Raw genomic sequence first — 25,280 nt, 5'->3', positions numbered from 1 at the left:
TAAAGAGCATAAATTAAGCATAAGTTGGCACTGTTCTAAGAGTTAGACCACCCATCCGTACAAACTTATGCCACGTACATACACATACATTTTCTTATTTGGAGGGGACAAAAACACAAAATTAAGCGAATTATATAATTTCGGTAACAATTAGTGAGTTCGTCAATATTTTTATGCATACTCGGTTATACTTCTTATGTTTCTTAGTTATTCCATACCCATTGCAAACTAGCCTGTACGTCAGAAATCTACTTAGTTCTGTTACAGGAATTTTAGGTCATTTCTAACTGAGTTCTGCTACCGAAATTTTAGGTTATTTCTTACTGAGTTCTGCTACATAAATTTTAGGCCATTTCTAACTGAGTTCTGATACAGAAATTTTATGTCATCTGTAACTGAGTTCTGCTACATAAATTTTAGGTTATTTTTGACTGAGTTCTGCTACATAAGTTTAGGTCATTTCTAATTGAGTTTTGCTACAGAAATTTTAGGTCATTTCTGACTGAGTTCTGCTACAAAAGCTTTAGGTCCTTTCTAACTGAGATCTGCTACATAAATTTTAGTTCATTTCAAACTGAGTTTTGCTACAAAAAACGGAATAAAATGAGCTAACGGAATAAGCTAAGTTCTGCTACAAAAAAAAACATGGAATAACTGAGCTACTCCATGGGACACGTTGGGAGAATAGAAGCCTTTAGGCCCATGTCCACCTCCAAAATCTAAACATTTTTACGGTTCAACTTATAATTCTTTAGTTTTTTCCATGTAGTTTACCTTCCTTTGGGGTATTTTACCCCCATCCCACAATATCCCCCCTCCGAAATATGTTCATGTATGCATAACACTACACATTTCATGGTAAGTACTGTAGTATAAATATCAACAACACTTCATCTACTGCAGAATATTTTTCTGACAAGGTGTATACATTATCTGACATGGTTAAAACGTGTTTTCTAACACTTTTCTAATATGGTAAAATGCACACTAGAATATAATTATGGATATTCATAACACACAAAAATGTAAAAATATGAACAGACTTGAGATGCGCCTTCTACGTTAAGAACAGTAGAATAAATACAACTACCCGCCATAATTAAAAGGCAAGACATGTACCAATACTTACTTTCTTAAACAATAAATAAATGTATTTATGTTAATAAAAGTTTTAAATTATACAAGATAGGCTGGTCTTTAGGTAGTAAAAAAAAACCTATTCAAGTGGTACAATAAAAAGAGGAATAACTTCTGTTGGGTAGTAATTACTGCTACTGGAACTTATGGCGAAATTAGTAGTCTCAAAAAAGGAAATAAATGACTTATTACCAATTCTGCCATGGTTAATTTCAATTTGCTATGGATTCCTAGAACATACTATCAAATACAGAATTAACTATTGAAGAAAAAACAGCCGACACAGATCTACCAATATGGGATATTCATTGAAGTTACTGGGTATGTCCGTCAATAAAATTAAATTCTTGTATTATTATTTGGCATGCTACGCTTAGCGAAATGGAAAAGTCAAGCTTTGTATTTTTTAATTTATAAAATTGGGCTAAATTACAGGGTATGTTTGTAATGATGGACTGTGTTTTTCTTTTGCAATAAATAAGAACATAGCAGTTAAAACTTGACTTAATGGAGACAGTTATTGCCATTAAAACAGAAAAACCAAAAATATTTACATCGAAATTGAAAAATCAAAATTTCCAAGGTCTAGTGGAGCAAAAACGTACAGCACTGAAACAAAGTGGAGCAAAAGGATAGTCCCAGCCTCCAAGAAAAAGTACATTTTTGTAAAAACTGTTTTTGAACTAAACTCAATTATAGGTGTTGGGTTAACAAACTTTAAGAAATCTTCACGACATTTCGGTGACTATGAAAAAAAAATTAATCTTTTCCAGATTTCTGGATCAGCTTTATGTGACGTATTTTTTCAAAAGCTTAATTGTAATTATCTCATTAGACAAGATACACTCTCGTCGATTGGCCGATTCCGAGATCCTATAGCTTATTTGAATCTCAAGATAATTAGAAGATTCTGTGAAAATAAAAACTGTTTTCGGTAATCCAATAATGCAATATCACTGAAAACCAACTATTGGTTTACCTTTAATTAGTATCAACAAATTTCAAAAAGTTCGGAAGCTAAAAAATCTGCTGTCTTGTCCAAATAATTGCCCAAATGGAATGAAACAACGGTTTGTTTTGTTTTATTTTTTACAATTTATAGAAGCATTGTTCCTACGTGTTTTTTTTTTTTTTTTTTTTGCAGAGTCGTTTTGACTGGTTTCCCTCTTTTTCAAAGTACCTAGTCATTTGATAGTGATATGGAATAATGGAAATGCACGCAAGACTGACCTTCTTAAGACACCGCCCAAAAGAGAGGCATTGAGGCACTCAGGAGGAGACAGCCTCCTCTGAACTTCACCAACAGTGACCTTGTATTTGGATGTGGAAGACAATAAAGAAAGACGACCCGGAACGCTGCAGAAGACATCTGTTGGTGACACTATAATAGGTGCCATCATATCTTTAGCCACCAGTTGGTGTTCATCATGATTATTGTTGGCTTCTGAAAACATAGCTTCGTTAAAAAGTGGCACACGATTTTTAAGTTTTAAATCTGTGCAGCAAATGACGATAGGCCTAAACTGGTAAAATTCACCAGCTGGTGCTTATCATGGTGTTCATTGCTGGAAATAATACACTGGCTGTCATGCACCACATGATGTCATGTGTTGTGTCATGCATGACACTGATGTCATGCATGCCATTCTAGCAGGTAATTACCTCGTTTAAGGTAACAAAGTTTTAAAATAAGGAGAAGATGTAATACCGTACTACAATTCTCTCATAAAAGCCTTTTAAGGGAGTATTAAGTTTCACTTGATTCTTACTTACTACCGTCTTTATACACCGAAGGAGGGACAAGCCATGCTAAAATTTAGGCTTAAACAATGTTGAGTTTTCACTCTGACAACTCTGACTGGTCCTTAACTGGTTAATACCGACTTACCAAAATATGAGGTATCATTCTGGTAAGTGCTTACTTCCTTAGGGGTGTTGGAATGGTAATAAATACAAAGGAGGTAAAATACTGTATTAAAAGTGTGTCACGAAAGATTTTAAAGGAGAGTGACTCAAAATCGCCCCCCCCCCAAAAAAAATGCGTGTTTTGTGTAGACATGATCAAAATTTCAAGAGGATCCCAGAACACGGCTTCATGGAAGGAAGAACGTTACCAATCCCAAGATATTCTTTAAATAAAGATAATTGAAGAAATTTAAGGTGCGATAGTTCCAAGTTTAATTAAATCCACAATTTGCTATAGGAAGCAAATAGTTCTGAGTAAAAACAAGTCTCGATTTGAAATGTTTTTCTTACATACTGCAAAGCTGTTAGCTTATTTTGAATCTTTGGGCCCATTCTGTAAGCCTAAAATAATTTCCATTATACTGGGTTTTTTGAGGCACGGCTTGCAACATTTCAATTGTCACTGAACAAAAACAATTCATTGTAAGATTGAAAAAAGTAGGTTTGAAGACCAGATAACTTTCAGAAATCCCACAAACCAGGTGGCACGTGCCCAGAATTCCAAGTGTGGCAATCCACGTGGGGTTCCAAACAGGGTTGCCAACTGGCAATGTCTAAAAAGAGTGCAACTGAAGGCCAAAAAAGAGTGCAAGTCAAAAAATTTGTGCATCCGCTTTTCTGTTTCCCCTCTAAGGTAAAAAAAGAGTGCATTTAATACGAAAAATGTGCAAGTTGGCAACTCTGTTCCTTAGGTTAAATACACTCTTGACGAATATCCCAACTACTGTCGCTTAAAGCGAATGAAAATTGACACTCAAAAAGAGTAATTTTCACTCTTCGTCTCCCCTATTACGTAAAAAAGTGCGCATTTCACACAAAGTGTTCAAATTGCCAACCCTGGTACCAAAAACGGTGGCCCAAGTTGCCCAGTCCAAAAAAAACTTTTAAAAAACGGTTCAAAACTTGTTTACAGGCATCTCATTGAGTTTACGAGCCGGACAAACAGTTCGAAAGGGGAGGGCTCAATCCACCTGGATACGGCCTAGGTTTCAGCAAACCTCTTCCCAAGACGTCAAATACTTCAACAAACCAGGGATTATTACCCGCAATAAGACGTTAATTTAGTTTTGTAACCTCCTTCCCTCCCACTCACTATGTGACTCAGGAAACCACAGAGAACGATCAAATATGGTTTATGTTTGTTTTTAAATTGATTTAAATTTCAAAGATATTTATGAACATTAAAAGTATGCCTGGGCGATGATGCAACAAATCTCTTCAATGTAAAATTAAAAAGCAAAACAAACCCTCAATTCTAAGCTAAAGAATAAATTAAATAAAACGATCTCTACGCTCCATACCCCAACTACCCATTCTTTCCAACTTCTTTATCACCGTAAAATTTATATCACTAACTATTATTACCGTTAGAATTTAAATTACACTTAGCATTTCCATAAAATGGGTAAATATGAATCGTTCTCAGGCAAACTTGCCGAAGTCCGTAGCAAGACAATCTTAGGAAAAAAATCAAAAAGAAGATCAATTTCTGGGTACGATTTTAATGTATTAATCATCTGAAGAAAAAAAGCCATAACTTTTGATTTTTAGTGTGCTTGACCCCGAATGTTTTAGCTACATTTTAAAAGAGGCCAATTTTAATTTTATGCAGGTATTGGTAAAGAATAATAAGTTTTATGAAATTATGTAGATGTATGGTTCGTGGCGGCAATCAGAAAGTACGATATGGATTGTTTATGTAGTTTTATACCACACCTGGTTTGATGACAGGAAGCTTAAGATTGAATCAAGTATCTCAACACTAAAACCTCTAAAATGCACGAAGTGGACTTGACCCGATTAGCTTCTAATAGGATCGACTTCGCATTCAATTTCTTTCTCAGTAAACTTTTTAAATGTTACGGAAGTATTTGCATAATTTATTTTTTTTTTGTAACCATTGTGTAAATTAATATAAACAATGAAATCCGAATAAAAGGAATTAATGAATTTCTCGAAACAATTCAACCTGTGTAACCCAATTAGGATTCAAGACATGCCACCTATCTCCCAAACAGAAACAACGGGATATCTTAAATAAAAAGAGCAAAATATGATCTATAAGAACACCAGCAAAGCCTTTGAATAATAAATAATTTCTTTACTATAGATTATTAAGGTAATTTCACACGCCTGAAAAACAAAGCAAGAATTTGAGACCAACTGCTGATCTCCATTCCAAGTTGGTAATTTGCTATCTTATTAAAGAATTAGTACAAAGTATTTTAGTTCCCTTTTAAGGAAGACAAATTGCGGAGAAATTCCCGGTAATATGACTGGAAGAAAATAATGACGATCGCATAAATGTCGGACCTCTTTTAGTCAAAGAGTAGTAGGAATATTACTTTCCTAACTCTAAAAGCTTACGACTGTGACACATTTTGTAATCCAATCGCATTATTCCTTAAGGAGAAGTGGCTGGGTACCCGGCTGACTGACCGTATTTCAAACAGTAGGTTGTACGATAAATGTAGTTTAATCCCGCTTTCTAGGGCTATAATGAAAGAAAGGTTGAGATGGCTAGGCCACGTTCTGCGGATGAAGGATTACAGATTGCCGAAGATTGTCCTTTTTAGCCAACCGTCTGGGGCTACACGAAAAGCAGGTCGTCCTTGTCTCCGTTGGGAAGATGTCGTAAAGAATTTAAAGGAAATGGGAAGATTTATGACAGATATAAAGGAAATGGGAACTTCCTGGGAAGGTGTAAAGAGGGAGGCTTTAAATAGATTAGGTTGGAGGAGGAGCGTGCGTAGCTGTGTTGGCCTCAGGCGGCCTGGTGCTGCAGTAAGTTATCCGTAGTAGTAGTAGTTAATGAGAAGCGCAATTTCTAGAGGCGAAAATAGCCTCATCTTTCAGTAGTTGGATTGGTTTTCTGTGTGAAATTGTAAGCCATAAGCCATAAAAAAGAGAAAAGTTATATTCCACCTTATTGGTTCTTCTCTGTATGAAGTGAAGAGCCAGTCAAGAGCAAAGTTTTGGAATGAAAAGGTTTTTTACAAATAGTCCCTCTGTTTCTCTGTGGTTTAGCCTCAATCACAATGAGATTAGGCAAGGCTTAGCTAGCAACGAGATTTGACTAACGTCAGACACATGAAAAAAAGGTATGCTTTAATTTCATTGGTTTATGACTAATGCAATTTTCGTAAGCCAATAGTCTCGTCTTTCTAAAGCCTCACTTGTTTGTGAAAACCAGTAAAAAGAATAAAAAGTTTTGAGTTTTTTTTTATTTTGAATTTTTGAAAGTTTTTTTTTTAGAATACTCATAGTATTTCTTCGGGCGGACACGTTCATCATACAACTCAGTGATTTTGTAGAGCTTGGAAGAGCAAGCGCCGAATTCGAACTCTTCTAGAATGTAGCCTTCGACAGCTAATTATCGAACTTTGTCAATACGTAGCCAAAATAAAACAAAGAAATTTAGGCACAAGGTGAATATTTTTTTATCTCAACTATCCGATCAGATTAATATTATTATAAAAGGGTTGAAAGCCGCCAACTACGGTTGACTTCCAGAACTCAAGCATCATTAATTATTTACTATCACCTTCAGTCTGGATTGACAGATAACAGATTTAACCTCTAAAACATACAAGATGCATAAAAAGGGCTAACGTAGTAGCCGGACCTGAACTTGAAGCACTACAAATTGCTTATAATTATGCGTAATAAACCCAGTTTTCTAAAGGGCACAATATACAAGTTGTTGGGACCAAAAATGAACTCCAAATCTAAGTTACAGAATATTTTGGCAAAGATGCCCTCTCTCGGAAGAAAGGCTTTTTGTTATTATAATTATTGGTATTTTAGTATCACTTTATTTATAATAATTACATTAAGAAACTTTTAATATCAATAATATAGTACTGTTGCTTTTTATTAATAATCACGATAATTTATTTATTATATATTATTATTCTAATAGTTTTATTTATTATTATTACTTTTATTATTCCCTCGTTGCTGTTGTTATGCTGGATTTTTCGCAGGTTTGTCAAAAGGATAATCAGTACAGTTTCAAAGTCCTTGAAGTAAGAATCACAGATGCCCAGAAAAAGTGTAAGACAAAAAAACTGGGTTTTAAAAGGAGAATTGTACTACACACCCCACCCCCTGGATTATTATTGTACTGCGCACCCCGCCCCCTGGATCTGCCCCTGCTTGGCTCAGGAGCCCGACTTGAACTTGCAGCAATACAAATCGCTTATTGTTTTATCTAATGTCTTGGAACAAAAAAGAAGTAATAACAAATAATTAATTATCTTTAACGGTAACTCAGTTTAGGAAAACGCCTTAAACCTCTGCATCAGGTATATCTCTTTGTGAATGAACCTACTAAAAAAAAAAGGAAAAAGCAAATGTCCAAACCCATTGTCAAAAGCTACGCAAAACTGAATTATTAATATGGTCAAACATAATATTACTACTAAAAATAAAATAACGATTTATTATAAAGTGAAAAGCTAGGGACTTAAGCAACAAAGGGAGGATCCTAAACATTCCGGATTTATGGGCACTTCCCATTCGAATTATCAAATAGTATTTTCATCCCCCCCCTCAAAAAATCCCACGTACTTGCTTGAAACGAGCCTACGAAAAGGTTAGGTTTAACGTTGTTATAAGATTGAGAAAGAAAGAAACATGTGACATTTGAATCTCTAATGAGACCTTGAGAAATACAAGTTTATTTTATCACAAGGAAAAAAAAACCAAAATTGGATTTATTATAAACCTGTGAAAAATGCAATAATTTAAAACTAGCCCTTTCTTAAACTGTCAAATCGTAAAACAAGTTTGCCCTTCTTTTTTTTTGCTAAAATGCGATGGCTTAACGAAGTATTTACTGCCAGTACATCGACCTATGTTGGCTTAAATGTACAGCGAAGAGGCAATAATAGTATTTGTTATAATAACACGAAAAATTTAATCATTAAAATCGATTTTAAACGCTGGTTGGGTTGCCATTATTCAATTACAATTGCAACTTCCTCTACATTTTCCCCATTGCGTCCGATTTCATTTCAATCCCCCCTTAAAAAGCGAAATTATCGTGTCCACGGGGGAGAGGGTTAGCTATTTAGATCCCCATCGTTAATTTTTGTCCGACTCATACTAAAATAACAAAATACACGTAAAGTTGTTTGTATAAAGGTGTTCTTTTTGTATCTAGTCATCAAGATAAGAGCAGAATTTGATGTCAAAAATTAAAATTCTAGCTATTTCCAATTTCACAAAAAAAGACTTAACCCCCCCCCCCCTCTTCGGTAAAGACTTCAACCCAACTAAATACGACATAGATGGAATGGACTAGTCGGTCAAGCCTATTGTGTTTAATTAGGGTGGGTTAAATACCCTTTGACGAAATATATGTCACATAAAGTCTTTCGAATTACTGAGCTCATTGCGTTTGCAAGCTTCCTAAATTTTTTCTTTTTCTTGGAATTATATGCAGGTAAGACAAAACTTGCAAGTAAGACAAAGACGAATTAGTCTTTCGGCATTGCCAAAAAAATCTTAATACTGCGAAAAAATGAAACTTAAAAAAACTTTACTAGGGTTTACAAGAAAAACTTTTGTACTTGTTTATTATTCGGTACACATACAAGAAATGAAGTTAGGTTAATCATAATGAAATATACCGAAATATGACGGAAAGAAAATACTTTTGTAACAAAATTACGAAAACTACAACAAAGAATTATGGTGTGTGTGAGGGGGGGGGGGCACAAAACGGATTATAATACCTAACCTAACCACATTGAAATGCCATCTCTATATAATAAATATTAAACAAAAATAAACCTACAACCAATATTTCAATTGAGCCTAAGCTAATTTTCTTCGGATAATCCCGGCCAAAAAACCGGTTATTATCTATAAGTCCCCATTCTCAAGTGTGTACCGAATAATACACAAGTACCAAACCATTATTAGTCTTACGAGTCGGTCAAAAGTGCGGAGGAAGGGGGGTCAAACCCACCCCCTTGGAGACGGCCTTGAGACCAGAACAGCTTGATGTACAGCAGCTGTTTTTTTTTTTTTTTTTTTTTTTTTTTTTTTTTTTTTTTTTTTTTAGAAAGCAAGGTTTTATCTAACCAATTGTTCAAAATCTTAATACTGCGAAAAAAAAAATGAAAAATGAAACTTACCATATTCTTTTTTGACTAGCGCTAATTCTCCTTGCATGAAGCCGCCATCCCCATCAACATTCTAAAAAAAGAGATGAAAAGGAACATTATCAGATATTCGATATTGACAAAGAATATGCTCCTTATGAGAGATTGCTTAATAAATTAAAATCATGTTCAACGCAACAAGATTTTTGGATGAGATCCGAATGATTAATGATTAAGCAACCAATTGTTCAAGCAACAGTGATTAGTTGTTTACAAGGATTCAACAACCATTTTTTCTACGATGGACGAAGAAGCCTTAGTTCGGACTTAACCCAGGGTTACCATAATTCATTTAATACCACAAACCCAACTTAAAAATGTTTCCATCTAATTGTCTTTTTTAGTCGTTCAAGTACAAGTAACAGTAAAAATTAAATAGGATTTTATGAATTGTTAATTGAAAAGTTACACGACAATACATGTCATCAAAAATAGGAAAAAATTGAGAATTCATTTTTAATCAAAAATACCCCCATTTGCAGTCATGCAGTTTTTGTTACTAGGGTCCGTCGAATTACAAAAAAGAAACATGGTTGAAAAATCAGCAAAAAAACAGCTAAAAATTTTGGCTCCTAACCACTTAAGAAGGTGTAACTTTCCTTTGAAGGTATTGTTAACGTTTGAATTTTATACAGACAGAAAGCTATGTCAAATTTAACTAATCAGCTGTGCTTATTTATATTAATGGTTCACAATGGCAACACTGGCGAAACTGTCCTAGTGCCTTAAAAACTTCATAATTTTCAAACAGCAAAAAACAAAAATGTAAAAAAAAAACAAGTCTTTCAGGTATGAATAGACCTAAGACGGATCTTATATTTTATTAAATTTATATTTTATAATTACATAAAATAGATTTATTTTATATTAAATTATATATGTTACCTGTCAAATAATTTAGTTTTAAGTCATTAGTATTTTACAACACGGCTTTTCATTAAGTCCAATTCGTAATTAAAAACAGTGAACTTGAAAATAAAGAAGAGAAAAAAAGAGAAACAGAACTTGAAACAAGTTAAAAAGACTATTAATTTTTGCTATTTGATCCAAATCTGATTTTACATTTACCGTCTTCTGATTCTCGACGGCTGTACTATCCTGGACCCCCTGTAGAGCCAATTCCTTTTTGCGTCATTAAAAACATTAATTCAACACTATTGGCGCAAATCCAACAACTATTGTCTCACACTGAAAGTTCAAAGAACTAGAAAATTGAACCTATATATTAACTATAATAAGAAAAAGTTCAGTAAAAAAAGGAGCTCCCACAAGGTTTAAACTACTGACACCATATCTCATAAATTAACACTCAAAAAGTGGCTTCATTAGCTTACTTTAAAAATAAGCACTTTGGAAACCAATTTATTAGTTATAGTTTATTATTGAATCGCATCAGGGATATAGCAGGGCCAGGTGCTTGAATTTTCGCTATTGAACTGTCGATAGATAAATTCTATTTGTGGGATTTCTTAACTACACTTTTAATTAGAAGATAGTATGCTTTTCATGGGTTACTGCATTGAAGCTTTCAATAGCCTTTGAAAGATTTATTTGTGGCGATATGATATCAATGGTAGTAAATATGATGCAATATTTTTACTATTAAATCTTTTTTAAAGAATTGGACGAGGTTTGGCCAAGACAAGATTTTCAGGTGCTTTTTTCTTATCATATTCTATGATAATTTAACATATTCTTGTTAAAAACAAGGCAGTTATCACTCATATACAATTTTAGTATATCGACATTTAACAGTTCACTAAAAATACCTGTAGTACTGGGGAAGGACCCGGTCCTTTTCTGCTGATTTAGAAAATACTATACCCTTCCCAACTATGGACAAACAAAATATTTGTATGAATAAGTGCTTGAATTTTAACGCAACCATATTTTTCAGATGATAAAATTTTCATAATAGCCAACTATTTAATTTTTTCATATCTTATTGATGTTTTGCACCATGTTTGTGAAAGATTGATCCAAGCCATTTTCTTTTACATTTTTTTATTTAATTCTTGTCTTGATCATATGTTGCGATTTTTTTTTATCGTGATTGATAATGAGTGCAAATACTTTTTTTCTATTTTTAGAAAGGGAGACATCCCTAAAGCACCAAGGACACTAAAATAGAAACACTTTTATCTTCTGGGCCTATCCTAGGTCGAGCCTATTCATATCTGAAAACTTCGATTTTTTAGGATTTTTTCCCAAAATTTTAAGTTTCAGGGCAATGTGACAGTTTCATCAGTGTTGCTGTGGTGAACCGTGAAAATAAACAAGCAAATCAATTAGTTAAATTCGACAACGTTTTTCATCCGTGAAAATTCAAAAATTGACAACATGTTTATTCCTAAAGCAGCAACTTCTTTAGTAGTTCTTTAGTAGAGCAAAGCTTTTTAATGTATCTGGTGACATTTTTTTGCTTATTTTTTACTTAAGTATTTTTTTTTTATTTGACTCTCGCTATTTTTCCTATTTTTTAAGCCATATATGATTTTGTATGTTTCTAAACGACCAATTGACAAAATCACATTTCATTTTCATTGTTCTCGGTACTTTAACCTATGTGATTTCTGCCGGTTGGCGTATTTGTTTCACTTAAATCATTTTTAAACGCACGAAATTAAGAATCTTTAGTATTGAACAAATAAACATCATCAATAAAAGAGATGGTATACATCTTCCTACTTAACTACCTATTTTATTGACTGAAGGTACTACAACTTATGCTTTTTACAAGGTTATCCTCAATAAAAGCATTGTAAGTTTATGTGTACAACTGGTGGCACAGACAGTTGGCTGAGGTGCATACCGAAACGATACATTATTGACCCCGTCCCCCTACCTTTGAAAATATTTGTTTAGTATTTTCATTGAAATAAACAAAAAAAAACTATCACTCCATCAAATTACGAAAAATTACATTTTCCTCCCTTCCCCTACATTATCGTGGATTGACAACCCTGTTTATATATCTTACAAGCGTTTTTTTTTTTATCTTAGAAGAACTTTTTAGAAAACGTAACGTGATGTTTCTTACAAATCATCTACTTTTTATTTTTACTTTTTCTATTACTTTCTTCAATCTATTTTTTTCCTACTAGCCTTTAAATTATTGCATTTACGATTTTTTTTTTGAAATACATTATTTATATTCATGGCAAACAGAAAAATCCTAAAATTTGGTTTTATTTGAATTTCGTTTATTCTAAATCTAACTCTTGTTTGTTCCACTGTGTTTCGAAAATAAGTCGTTTGTAGAGAATATTTCCCAACAACTCATGAAAAATTTTAAGACATGACACAGAATCAAACTAAATTACCAAAACTGCCCGCAACAAATGCAAATCAGGGTATGATAACCGATAATTACCTATGTTAAAATCCACCCCGTGTCTAGGCGTTACCCAAGAGTTTCAACCCTGAATTGTACATCTTTCGCTAATATTCTCATAACGTTTATGTGTCAAATACATGACAGTTGAACAATATCATAATACATCTAATTGCATATTAATCTGTTTACGTATGTGCTTATGCCAATGTGAAACTGAATTTAATTTGAATTTCAGCTTCCGAATCTTGCCAAAGCCACACATAAAAAGTTACAAGTCTTTGTGGACAGAAGGGCTTATCTTTTGCTAAATTAATAATCCTTTTGTCAGCCGTTATTCAAAGGATTGGGGATTAAATTACCAAGAGCAAAAAATACAAACTTTTTAAAGTTTGATCCCACATAAAAACTGCAATTTCCGAAGATTTTTTGAGCTATGAAGTTTTTAGGGCAGTACCACAATTGTGTTAGTGCTGCGATGTCGAACAATGAAAATAAACAAGCAAATCTAGTTATTATGACTTTAGACTTTAATCTTATCAAGAATTATGACTTTAATCTTATTCACAAAGACAAATGTACCTTCTGTGCTTTGATATTCCTTTGATGTCATCTATTTTTGGCTGATTTTCCACTCACCCTCCTTTTTTTCATTTTCAATTAGTCACCCACTACCTCCAAAACTACATAACTTCCTATGTACGTTTTCCATTAAAAATGGAATTCCATGTTTTTTCCAAATTTTTACGACCCATATGCTTGTATAAGCTCCGACTTGATAAATTCAATTATTTTCTCTCTCTTTGATACGTTAAAAAATATTCCCCTTTTTTCATTATTTTTTCAAAATGAAATTCAGAAAAATTCATTTCAACTACTGAAAGTAATTTTTCTATTTGACAAGGAGCTCGAATGTATTTTAAAATATATTTAAAATAATACACTTTATAAATAAATATTCACGTTTTAATATTTTGTCTAAAAATTACCTTGAAATCTTGAAACAGCAATTTGGTATTAATCCAGAGTCATAAATATGTGAAATTGGACACTATCACTAACCTAGTGTTTCTGACGAAAAATCAGTTATTGATACCCTTAGAAATACAAGTTTATAGTGAATACAGTGACATGACTAGATTCCACCCAAAGCTCCAATAAACTGTTAGGAATGACGCATGGACGGATAATAGATAGACGTATCTATTAGCAAATGAACTAACATCATTTTTATACAATTCTAATTAGGGGGGTTAACGCCAGATTTGCCTCTCACTCAATTGGACTATACGTCTTGGCTTTTTCTACAATTAGCCATGGCTTGATGCCCACAACTATTCGATTTTAATACAAACTATTATCTCCAAACTATAAGTGGAATCTTGATTTCAGGAGTACCAATCGGAAGCAGGAGGGATGATTACCCTATAGCCTTGGAACATTTTTTTTGGGCATTTCTACTGAAAAAAAAACTGAAACAAAACGAACGCACGCTCCCTGCCTTCTATAAAATACTTTTCCGTGACTTCATTTTAGAAAATACAAAAAACCTTGCCTTCATCCTAATATTTTTTTGAGTTAGAGCCACTGTTGGGTTTGTGTTCTAAGTGATTATTGGCACCAATAAGCAAAGTCCTCCCAGATCCAGGGACCAAAAACAAATGTTTTATAACTTAGTCTATAAATTTCATTTTAATTTGCCCCTTTTTGCTTCGAATCCCAGTGTACCCAATTCTTCGGTTTGGGACGGGGGTCAGTGGTGTGACCCTGTAAGCTTAGCCAGAGTCGACCCAGCTCTAATTGGGTACCTGGAGAAATCTGGGGAAGGTAAACAGGAAGGGTATGCGAAAGCACAGGATGGCTGGCCCCCAACCCCCCATTGCACTCCCTGGCTGAAGGGCCAAGAAACGGAGATCAGCACCGCCGGTAAGGACTGTTAAGTCTAATGCCGTATCCTTTACCTTTTTTTTTTTTTACCTTTTTGCTTACTTTCTCGCTTGCCCCTCCCTCCAAATAAAAGTTCCACCTTTCAGATTGTATTCATGGGTACTTGGTCCCACCATCTATTTTTTGTGTCTGTAATGACGCCACGATACAAAGTTGATATCTTTCGCCTACTTTTAGAGAAGAACATCAATTTTCAAATAAGTAAACAATAGAACTTTTAATCCGTTTCAATGTTTTAATAAGATGAAGGTTTTTTTTTTGAACAGTTGAACGTGAAATAAAAATTATTTCGAGTTGCAGATACGACCTTTTGAACTTGGATGTAACGATTTTATTAGATATTGTTTTTTCTAAGCCTTTAAAGGTTGAATATAATCATCTTAGGACCTAATAAACATGGGACAAAACTTTTTTTTTCACATGTCAACTATAGTCATTGCGCTTTGAGATCTGATTAGATCAATTATCCTTTGTTCTGCAAAGAATGGCTGGCGAATTTTCATTTTAATTTTAAAATAAGGCAATGACCTTTGAAAAATTAATTTCAACTTTGGTTCTTTTTAAATTTAGTCAGTCATGTTTTATCAAACATCGAAATTTCTACAGGAGACAAATGCTATTAGTTCTGGAACTGGGGTCATAAATCATGGCTTTTTTTCTTTTGCGAGAAGGGGGGGGATAAGATTTGTCAATTTTTGAGACTTTTTTAACATTAACCAGAATTATTTATCCCCAGGACAAAAACATGACCCTTATTCTCTAGCTGACGATAAAGTATTTAATCAATTATTGCGAAGATTATAGTTTCCAAGACTTGAAGACTTTTTTATGATGGTTGAACTCAATCCCAAAAGGGCCATATGTTTCCATATCTAACCAGCCATTAAAGTTCAGACACAGTAATTCAAAATGTGCTATGTGACACTTCTTACAACAGGGATGTTATATCCAACCTGATCCATGAACTGGAACAGGCCATAATTTTGATATAAGAATTACCGACTACTAAGTTTAATACTTCTATGTACAGAAATGATCACAAGGCGAGGGTAACGAAATTCCCTATCGCTTTTGTCAGTTACGGATAATCAATAAAAAAAAAAAAAATTACCTGTCCGTCGTCCATACCATGGGAAGGTAATTGGGCAGGAATCACCAGTGTTTCCCCATCTATGGTGACGTGACCAGATGCCACAAGTACATCCGGCCGCCGCATATACTCTCTACGATTTGGGTCATACGTAAATGTGGCTGTGGCATGTACATTACCCTGCAAGTAAAACTGTTGTAAGGTCAACTGTTGGAAAAAAATTGTTTTCGATTCCACAAAGAAATTTTAAGTCCTACGACAACGAAGTTAGCTAAAACATTTAACGTTAATTATGGATAACATATTATTCTACTATATGCACAAGATCTAACTGGAATAGGCAGGGGGTGATACAGAATAGGTGTTTGTGGTACAAAATTTCAAATAAATAATCTAACGGTTACAATTATTTTTTTTTATTTTTAAATGTAATTTTTATTAAAATGAAGTAGAAGGCACAGTTGGCAGTGATTATAAGTAAATTCAATCCAAAATTTTCATTTTTCCGATATCTTCATTACCATTCCTTGAAAATAAAAGTAAGTGGATCGACTTCAACTAATATATAATGTTTTTTTATTTTATTTTGTGTGACTCAAGTAACATTTAGGAACGTGGGCTCGACCAATCGACCGTTCGTATTTTGTTTCATAGGTAGGGTATAAATAACCATTTGCCAATGTCAAATAATAGCTCTGAATTGGGGCAACCTCGTGTCTGAAATAATGTTGAGCATTTTTCAATGCCTGGAAACAGAAATAACAAAAAACAAGAGGTCAACATGGGAGAACAATAAAAAATGAAAATAACTATGCTTAACATCTGTATGTTTAACTTATTGTGTTATAAACAGAAAATAATGGTGGACAAGAAACTGACAAAAGATTGAAGACTTATAAACGGTAACAAAAAGAAGAACACTAGTGAGAGGCAAATGGAAAGATAAGTTATCTAAGATTAGTAGACTATTCACTAGACTTTCGATTTTCATCTAAATTACAATGCGGACGGAAGACAAAATAGGGATAACGAATAAACAGGAAGGAAGAAAAAGAATAAAAAGGTTTGAAGGCGTTATGAATCAGCACAATTCATCATGCTATATTTAGTAGACGCTAACAGATGCGATGAGAAAAAAAAATGTTGAATTACTGGGAAAAGAAAGTAGAATTAGAGAGAGCGAAAAAAGAAGAGAAACACCTGAAAAAAAATTGAAAAGTGGGTTCAATATTGTCATTTGCGGGCTTTTGATTTTCAGTGAAATAACAATAAGGATAGAAGGAAAAATAAGAATAGTGATAAAATAGGAAGAAAAAATCTAAAAAATTGTAGAATGAAAAACATCTTACATTTGCATAAGTAGAATTTTGATTCTGGTTTAAGTCCACTGGTACAACTAAAATTCCACTTCCTGAAAAATCTAGAGATCGGAAAGGAGTGGGGCTTCCATTGTGAAACATTTCTTCTCCCATCTTCATGTTAAAAATTGTATTATATTCCTTTCTTCAATAAATTATTTTTTAGCACAAAAATATCGGACTATAAATGGCTAAAAAAATTAGTTTAAATTCAATCTAAAATTATCTTTGAAATTAATTATTTAAATAATAATAAAGTTGGAAGTTTGCTACACCTAATATAAAAATTTCCTAGATAATATTACAATTAGGAAATCAAAATAAAATATAAAGGAAGTTCCAACTATTTCCAAGTATTAATTATGGGAGTTTTGTAGTTGACCTAAATTTCACAAAAACCCATATAATCCAGTTTTCTAACAAGAGTTTTACGAGCTAGTCACAAAAAACAAAAGCTGTCACTAAATTCAAAACCACCAATGAGCATTGATTACAATAGCTCTTAATCCAAATGTATTCCAGCACTAAATTCAAATTTTCCACAAGTTTCTAAAATCTTTCTAAATCCAAAATTTCCAATGAGAACTTTGTCATACAACTTGTTTAAGAAAACTGGTCTAGAAAATGCCTTTGTCCAACCGGTGGTTGTTCTCGAATTTCCTACAAAGAAGGTGGGTCGGCGATATGCAAACAATAGGGGGGTTTCCAGAAACAACCCTGCCAGGAGACATTAACTAAAGAACAGCCCAAGGCAACAGTGGCGACAAGATATTTTTAATTCAGTATTTCATTGTATAGAGTGGGGAAATACTATAGCAATGAAAATATAAGAGGATAAGGAAAAAGATAAAATACAGCACAAACAAAGGTTAAATCTTTAAATGACCATTTGGTTCTTAGAAAATATATACTATTATAGCCTACAGCTGACTAGTGAAATCAGGCATACAACGTGATCTGGGTTTATGATTAAACATGTAGGTGTTGTTATTTGGAACTCAATTCCAGAGAGTGTTAGGTGTTCTGAAAATCTTATGTTATTTAAAGTAAGAATAAAAAATTATTTTTTGAATAAATTATAAATTATAGTGTTTAAATTTCTATCCCTTTTTTTTCTTTTTTTATGATGAGAGATGGCTGTTTAGAGATTGTATAGTGTCTTGTCTTTTTTTTTTTTTTTTTTTTTTTTTTTTTTTTGTATTTCTTTGATTTTGAATGAATAGTTATGATTTATTTGTTGTAGTTTTGCTGCTGAACAGGGACATTTTAGATCCCTAAATTGAGCAGCATATTATTGATTGTAAGTGCAATTTTAGTAATTTTTTATTTGATGAAATAAACGCATACCTACCTATATAATTCATTTCGAGGAGAATATAAGATAAAAAAATGCCCTTTGGAGGCACCGTTCGTAAAAGCAATCTTTAAATCCACATTTACAGGGAGAGTTGAAGAATTAGAAACGCCAGTTTAGACATTGGGCCTACTATCAAAATCAGATCAGTAGACTTTTCAAGGTACATTCATCGCCCGATACTTGCATATTAGGTAAATCGGGCGTTATGCGTCTTCCAACACCCTTCGGTCAAAGTATCAGATCCCCTCCCCTTAAAAATGTCCTGACGCCAGAAGGTATTGACTTCACGCGTTATTGAATCACGGGGACATGCCGAATATCCCCCTTCCCATTTTTGGAAGGTCAAAAGTGAAAATTTTTTTATACTCAGAAAATATATTGGTCGCTATCGACAAAAAAAACTTCCAAGCCTTAATCCTACAGAAAATTTAGCAAGCTTACCCTCTTCCAGAAAAAAGACTGTTCAGTGTATTAAGCTGGCATTCTGTTAATTTTCTTTTCGTTGTTATTCTTCTATTATTACTTTATTAAGAATAATTTAATCAAGTAGCTATTTTTATCAATAATATAATGCCAATACTTTTTGATAAACAATAGCGATAATTTATTATTCTAGTATTGTTTTACTTAATATTAGTATTATTTCTATTATTCCCTCACAACTGTTTTTATGCTGGATTTTCTCAAGGACTCACTCTGGAGTCCTTCTAAATATCAAAATTCATTAAGATACTCGTAAGTCAAAAATACCTCAATTTTTCCTCTCCCTTCAGCCCCCCAGATGGTCGAATCGGGGAAAACGATTTTATCAAGTCAATTGGTGCAGCTCCCTGACACGCCTACCAATTTTCATCATCCTGGCACGTCCAGAAGCACCAAACTCGCCAAAGCACTGAACCCCGTCATCTAACTCCACCAAAGAGAGCGGATCCAGTCCAGTTACATCAATCACGTATCTACGACATTTATAAGCGTTTTCCAAGATTTCTGGTTTCCCCCTCCAATTCCCCCCAATGTCAAAATATCTGGTCAGGATTTGAAATAAGAGCTCTGAGACATGAGTTCCTTCTAAATATCAAATTTCATTAATATCCGGTCACCCGTACTTAAGCTAAAAATACCTCAATTTTTCCGATTTTTCCAAATTAACAACCCCCAGCTCACTCAAAGAGAATGGATCTGTACCAATTATGTTAATCTCGTATCTATAACTTTTACCTTACCTTTAACTTTTACGTATCTATTACCTAATACCTTAGGTAACGAAAAGATTGATCAGGTTGGGAGCTTCAGTTACCTTGGTAGTATTATTAGTAAAGATGGTGGGAGCAGTGAAGATGTTAAAAGTAGAATAGCTAAAGCTCAGGGTGTTTTTTTCACAGTTAAAAAAAGTTTGGAAGAATAGAAAGATAAGCCTACAAACCAAGATTAGAATATTGGAAGCTACAGTGATGACAGTGGTCAAATATGGCTCTGAAGCATGGACACTCCGAAAAGCAGATGAAAATTTACTAGATGTTTTCCAGAGAAATTGCCTACGGATTGTTCTGGGTACCCGGCTGACTGACCGTATTTCAAACAGTAGGTTGTACGAAAAGTGTGGTTCAATCCCGCTTTCTAGGGCTATAATGAAAGAAAGGTTGAGATGGCTAGGCCACGTTCTACGGATGAAGGATGACAGATTACCGAAGATTGTCCTTTTTGGCCAACCGTCTGGGGCTACACGGAAAGCAGGTCGTCCTTGTCTGGGTTGGGAGGATGTCATAAATAAGGATTTAAAGGAAATGGGAACTTCCTGGGAGGGTGTAAAGAGGGAGGCTTTAAATAGATTAGGTTGGAGGAGGAGAGTGCGTAGCTGTGTTGGCCTCAGGCGGCTTGGTGCTGCAGTGAGTTATTAGTAGTAGTAGTAGTATCTATAACTTTTGCTTATTCTTCCCATCAAGTTTCATCCCGATCTCTCCAATCTAAGGGTTTTCCAAGATTTCCGGTTTCCAAGATTTCTGTTTCCTCCTCCAACCTTCTATGTCCCCGGATCCGATTCAAATTGAAAATGGAGAATCTGAGACATAAGCTTATTCTATACATCAAGTTTCATTAAGATCCGATCACCCATACGTAAGATACCTCGATTTTCACGTTTTCGAAGAATTCTGGTTTCCCCCTCCAACTCCCTTCAATGTCATCGGATCTGGTCGAGATCTAAAATGAGAGTTCGAAAGCAAAAGATCCTTCTAGATATCAAATTTCATTAAGATCTGATCACCCTTTCGTAAGTTACAAATACCTAGTTTTTTCTAATTTTTCCGAATTACCCCCCCCCCCCAGCTCCACCAAAGAGATCAGATCTGATCCGGTTATGTAAGTCGCCTATCTAGGACTTGTGATTATTCTTTCCACCAGGTTTCATCCTGATTTCTCCGCTTTAAGCGTTTTCGTAGACCCCCCCCCCATAATGACACTGGATCCGGTCTGGATTTAAAATTAGAGATCTGAGTTTCGAGGTCCTTCTAAATATGAAACTTCATTGAGATACGATCACTCTTTCGTAAGTCAAAAATGCCTCATTTTTTTCTACTTTTTTAGAATTAACCCTCCCCCCAACTCCCACAAAAGAGAGCTAATCCGTTCCGGTTATGAAAATTCCGTATCTAGGACTAGTGCATATTTTTCTCACCAAGTTTCAGCCCGATTACTCCACTCTAAGCATTTTCCAAGATTTTAGCCCCCCCCCCCCCCCAACTTCCCCTTCATCGGATCCGGTCGGAATTTAAAATAAGAGCTCTAAGACACGATATCTTTCTAAACACCAAATTTCATTCAGATCCGATCACTCCTTCGTAAGTTAAAAATACCTCATTTTATTTAATTTTTCAGAATTAACCCTCCTCCCCAACTCCCCCAAAGAGAGCGAATCCCTTCCGGTTATTTCAATCACGTGTCTAGGACTTATGATTATTTTTACCACCAAGTTTCATCCCGATCCCTCAACTCTAAGCGCTTTCCGAGATTTTAGGTTCCCCTCCTCAATTAAACAGAGATCAGCAAACGGAGAAACGGAGATCAGCACCGCCGGTACGGACTGTAAAGTCTAATGCCGTATCCTTTTACCTCAATTACCCCCAATGTCACCGGATCCAGTCGGGATTTAAAATAAGAGCTCTGAGACACGATATTCTCCCAAACTCCTTTGTAAGTTATAAATACCTCATTTTTTCTAATTATCAGAATTAATCCCCCCCCCCCAACTCCTCCAAACAGAGCAGATCCGTTCTGGTTATGTCAATCACGTATCTAGGACTTATGCTTATTTTCCCCACCGAATTTCATTCCGATCCCTCCATTCTAAGTGTTTTCCAAGATTTTAGGTCCCCCCCCAAACCGGTTTCCCCCTCCAACTCTCCTCAATGTCACCGGATCTGGTCGGGATTTAAAATAAGAGCTCTGAGATACGATATCCTTCCAAATAGTAAATTTCATTAAGATCCCCTTACCCCTTCGTAAGTTAAAAATACTTCATTTTTCTACTTTTCCGAATTAACCGACCCCCCACACCCCCCTCCAGACGGTCAAATTGCAAAAACGACTATTTCTAATTTAATCTGGTCCGGTCCCTGATACGCCTGCCAAATTTCATCGTCCTAGCTTACCTGGAAGTGCCTAAAGTAGCAAAACTGGGACAGACAGACCGACAGAATTTGCGATCGCTATATGTCATTTGGTTAATAGCAAGTGCCATAAAAAAACACAGTAATTGTGACATTTTTACTGACATCATCGTAACAAAATATCGTTTGAGATTCGCTACGGGATGTACATTAGATTGTTCTTAATTAGAATTAGGACAGTAGGTGGGTTCGCAGTTTGCACAGAAATTAATTTTTATCTCGTGTTTTATTTCTACCTAAAATACTTCATTATTGAAGACCCCACCGACATTGGTCCGATGAATACCTCCTTGAAAAAAGGGGCTTAAGAACGTAATTTTCCATTTTATCTACCGACAATCCCAAAAAAAATTTGTTTGACCCCCCCCCCCCTTTAAGGGTCAGACTGATGTGCACCTGTGGAATGATATAACCGGTTGGGGGAATACGTGCCACCTTGAGGGGGCCCTAATTACTTATTTTTAGAACGGAAAGTCACATATTACAATTAAAATCCATTTTAAAAACTTTAAGTTTAGAGCTTTATGTAATTGCAAAATGATTTATCGTTGTCAGATATAAAATTTATACTAAATTTGACGTCAACCCAAAAATTATCAAAAGCCATATTATAAAACATATTATAAAAACAAATAATTGTTATTAAAGAACATAAAAGTTGTATATTATAATAAAAAAAAACAATAATTATTACCAAAGAACATAAAAAGGAGCATAATTATTTAAAATCGGCCAAAATTTTTCGCTTTCCTGTTCTCGGATAATTGTAACTTACATAATCCGTAAGCCGTCCAACCAATTGAAAACAAGATAAAGCTATAGATTTTTCAGGCAAATCTTTGACAAAGAAAGCAAGACCTTCATAAAAGATCGGATATTTAGAAAGGATATTTGCCTAAGAAGGCCAGACCTTAGTCCCATTTCGAAAAGTTCATTCTTTACTGATGTTTGAACAGAATTCACGTTTTTTTTTTCCAAATATTGCCCTGTCTGAAACGCACCTCAATACATTTTTTTGCGGATATGCCTATCGAAAGCTAAAATTAATTGATAATTTTTGATGAGAAAAGCGTCCTGATAATATATTAGCAAGTAAGAAGGAAGATAAAACAGGAAGCACTAAATAAAAAAAATAAAAAATATATATAATCTTACATGGATTTCATTGTCAGACCTCCGTAATCCGTCATGGGAGTTTGTCCTTTGAGTTATCTGATGTGTCTGGTAATGAGTCTGGTGTAAATTCAACTGGGTATATGGATCCGTAACGTGGTGAAATTCTACTCCAACCTGCAATGAATACAAACGCTTGAAGTAGCAAGGACATTAGGCCTATTGATAACATATAACTGCGATTATCCAAGACTTTTATTTTGGTTATTTCAAAATAATGAAAGTTTTCAGTGGCATCACATTTTGGACAGCGTTGACACTCTAAGCCGTGGAAATAAATGAGCAAATCAACTTAGTTAAATATGACAATGCTTTTCGTTGGCCAAAATTCTTCTTTTTTTTGGCTGATTTCTCATCTACTTTTCTTTCTTTTTTAAAATTTGGCGCCCGCAACTCCCCAAAACTTTGTTTTGGGGGTTGCACAAAACTTTGTGCAACTCCCCCAAAAATCTGAATATGGGCGTCTTTTCACTGACAATTAAACTTCACAGTTTTTCTTTATTTTTTATAGATATATATACGGTACTTGTATGATATGGCCCCGACCTAATATTCTTCATCTAATTAGAATATAATTTGTTAGTGCGATTCATTTCATTTATTTGTGAGTTTACGAACCGTAGTCTATAGCCTGGTTTGAATGAGAGCTAGACATATGTTAACATCCAGTTGTCAATTGGAATAACTACCGGTAAATTCTACTTTAGCTACTTTTTGCTATCTTGGAAAGGAGTTAGATTAGGAAAATGAAACTTTCATCAATAAATCCAGGGCCAAAAACATATTCTGGAGAAGTATTCCCAAGATTCCATGTTAACCCACTTGATTTCTAAGTCTTACAAATGCGCCTACTTGACAGGTCTATACCTATTGAAATTTTGACAAATCAACATTTTACATAAATTTTCAGGCATCAGTTTCTTTTTCTCTGGTTTTGGTTCTGAAAATGCAATTCCTGTCATTTGAGTGGAATTTTAAGCTATATCAATGGCTTTTCTAAATTTAGGAAATGTATTTGCATATCTTTGAAATTGTGATTGAGCAAAGTTGCGAAGCTGAAAAAAGTTTCCTTATACTTCACTTAAGCAGAAGGTTTGTTTTGCAAGATTTCACTTTCATAACATAGATTTTAAATGTCATCAAAGGTCACTGCCCTCTAGAGGGAGAAGGAGTGGAGGGGTACTTCAAAATACCTTCTCAGGACATACTCAAGTCTGTAGACCCATCCATGAAAGTTACATTTTCCTAACCCAACTCCTTTCCAAGATAGTAAAAAGTACCTAAACTAGAATTTTACCTAACTACCTCCGTGAAGTGTGTGTGTTTTCTGTGCAAGAGAAATCTATGGGGAAATTGCAGGAATCAATCTTATAGTTTAAATAGATCAGGTTAGTTAGATGAAGAATACCAGGTCGGGGCTATATCCTACAAGCACCATATAAACTCGTGTAATTTTCTGCTTAACCAATTCAAACAACCAGACTTTATTTTCACCACCCCCCTTTTTTTAGAGAGAGAATGTAGAGAAAGGAACGTGATTGTATAGTATTTTGTGGTTTCTGAAGCGTTACGAGTCAGGTTGAGCCACTATTGTCGTTATTTCTTTTTATCTACTTTATTTTTCTTCTTGTATTTATTATTCTGTTGTTTGATATAATGGATTTTTTAAATAGTTTGCTATGGGCGAGTAGCCTAAACCAGTTTGCCTCTGGTGCTCGATGTATTTGTTTGATTAATTTAACAAAACCCTTATTAAGGTAAAAAAAACACCTTTCCTCACGGACTTTTCCACATGGAACTATGTAATAGGAATCCATTACCCTAGCCATGACTAAACCCCTTCTCCCATATGGTTTGAAGTTGCAGGCACGAGTAATGAAACATGTTCCACAGAGTGCACATATAAATGTACGCTTTTTAGGCATAGGCAATGCTTTTCAATCTATTTAGCCACCCTCCCTCCCATTTTAAATTCTATAAGAGTATATAATGGTCGAAACAAAATAAAATTATGGTAAAGGAAAAACTAGCATTTAGATACTATGGACACCAGCTCCAATAAAAAGGAAATATTAACTCAA

The 25,280-nt window shown here is 34.4% G+C and overlaps 1 protein-coding gene across 6 annotated transcripts in view; it reads right to left on the bottom strand.

Moving 5' to 3' along the window:
* The window catches only part of LOC136033985 (transcription factor AP-2-epsilon-like), a 168,162-nt gene that overhangs the window by 47,134 nt on the left and 95,748 nt on the right, over positions 1–25,280 (bottom strand). For 4 of the 6 annotated variants that reach the window (XM_065715020.1, XM_065715018.1, XM_065715023.1 and 1 more), the window contains exons 3-6: positions 23,182–23,316; positions 15,668–15,838; positions 9,249–9,309; positions 2,368–2,581 (exon numbers count right to left, since the gene is read on the bottom strand). In XM_065715020.1, coding sequence (XP_065571092.1) covers positions 2,368–2,581; positions 9,249–9,309; positions 15,668–15,838; positions 23,182–23,316 — 581 coding nt within the window. The remainder of the gene's footprint in view (positions 1–2,367; positions 2,582–9,248; positions 9,310–15,667; positions 15,839–23,181; positions 23,317–25,280) is intronic. The other 2 variants (XM_065715019.1, XM_065715022.1) reach the window with 1 other exon arrangement.

Source organism: Artemia franciscana, chromosome 12 (genome assembly GCF_032884065.1).
Source record: "Artemia franciscana chromosome 12, ASM3288406v1, whole genome shotgun sequence".
NCBI lineage: Eukaryota > Metazoa > Arthropoda > Branchiopoda > Anostraca > Artemiidae > Artemia > Artemia franciscana.
This window is presented reverse-complemented; position numbering and strand designations above follow the sequence as displayed.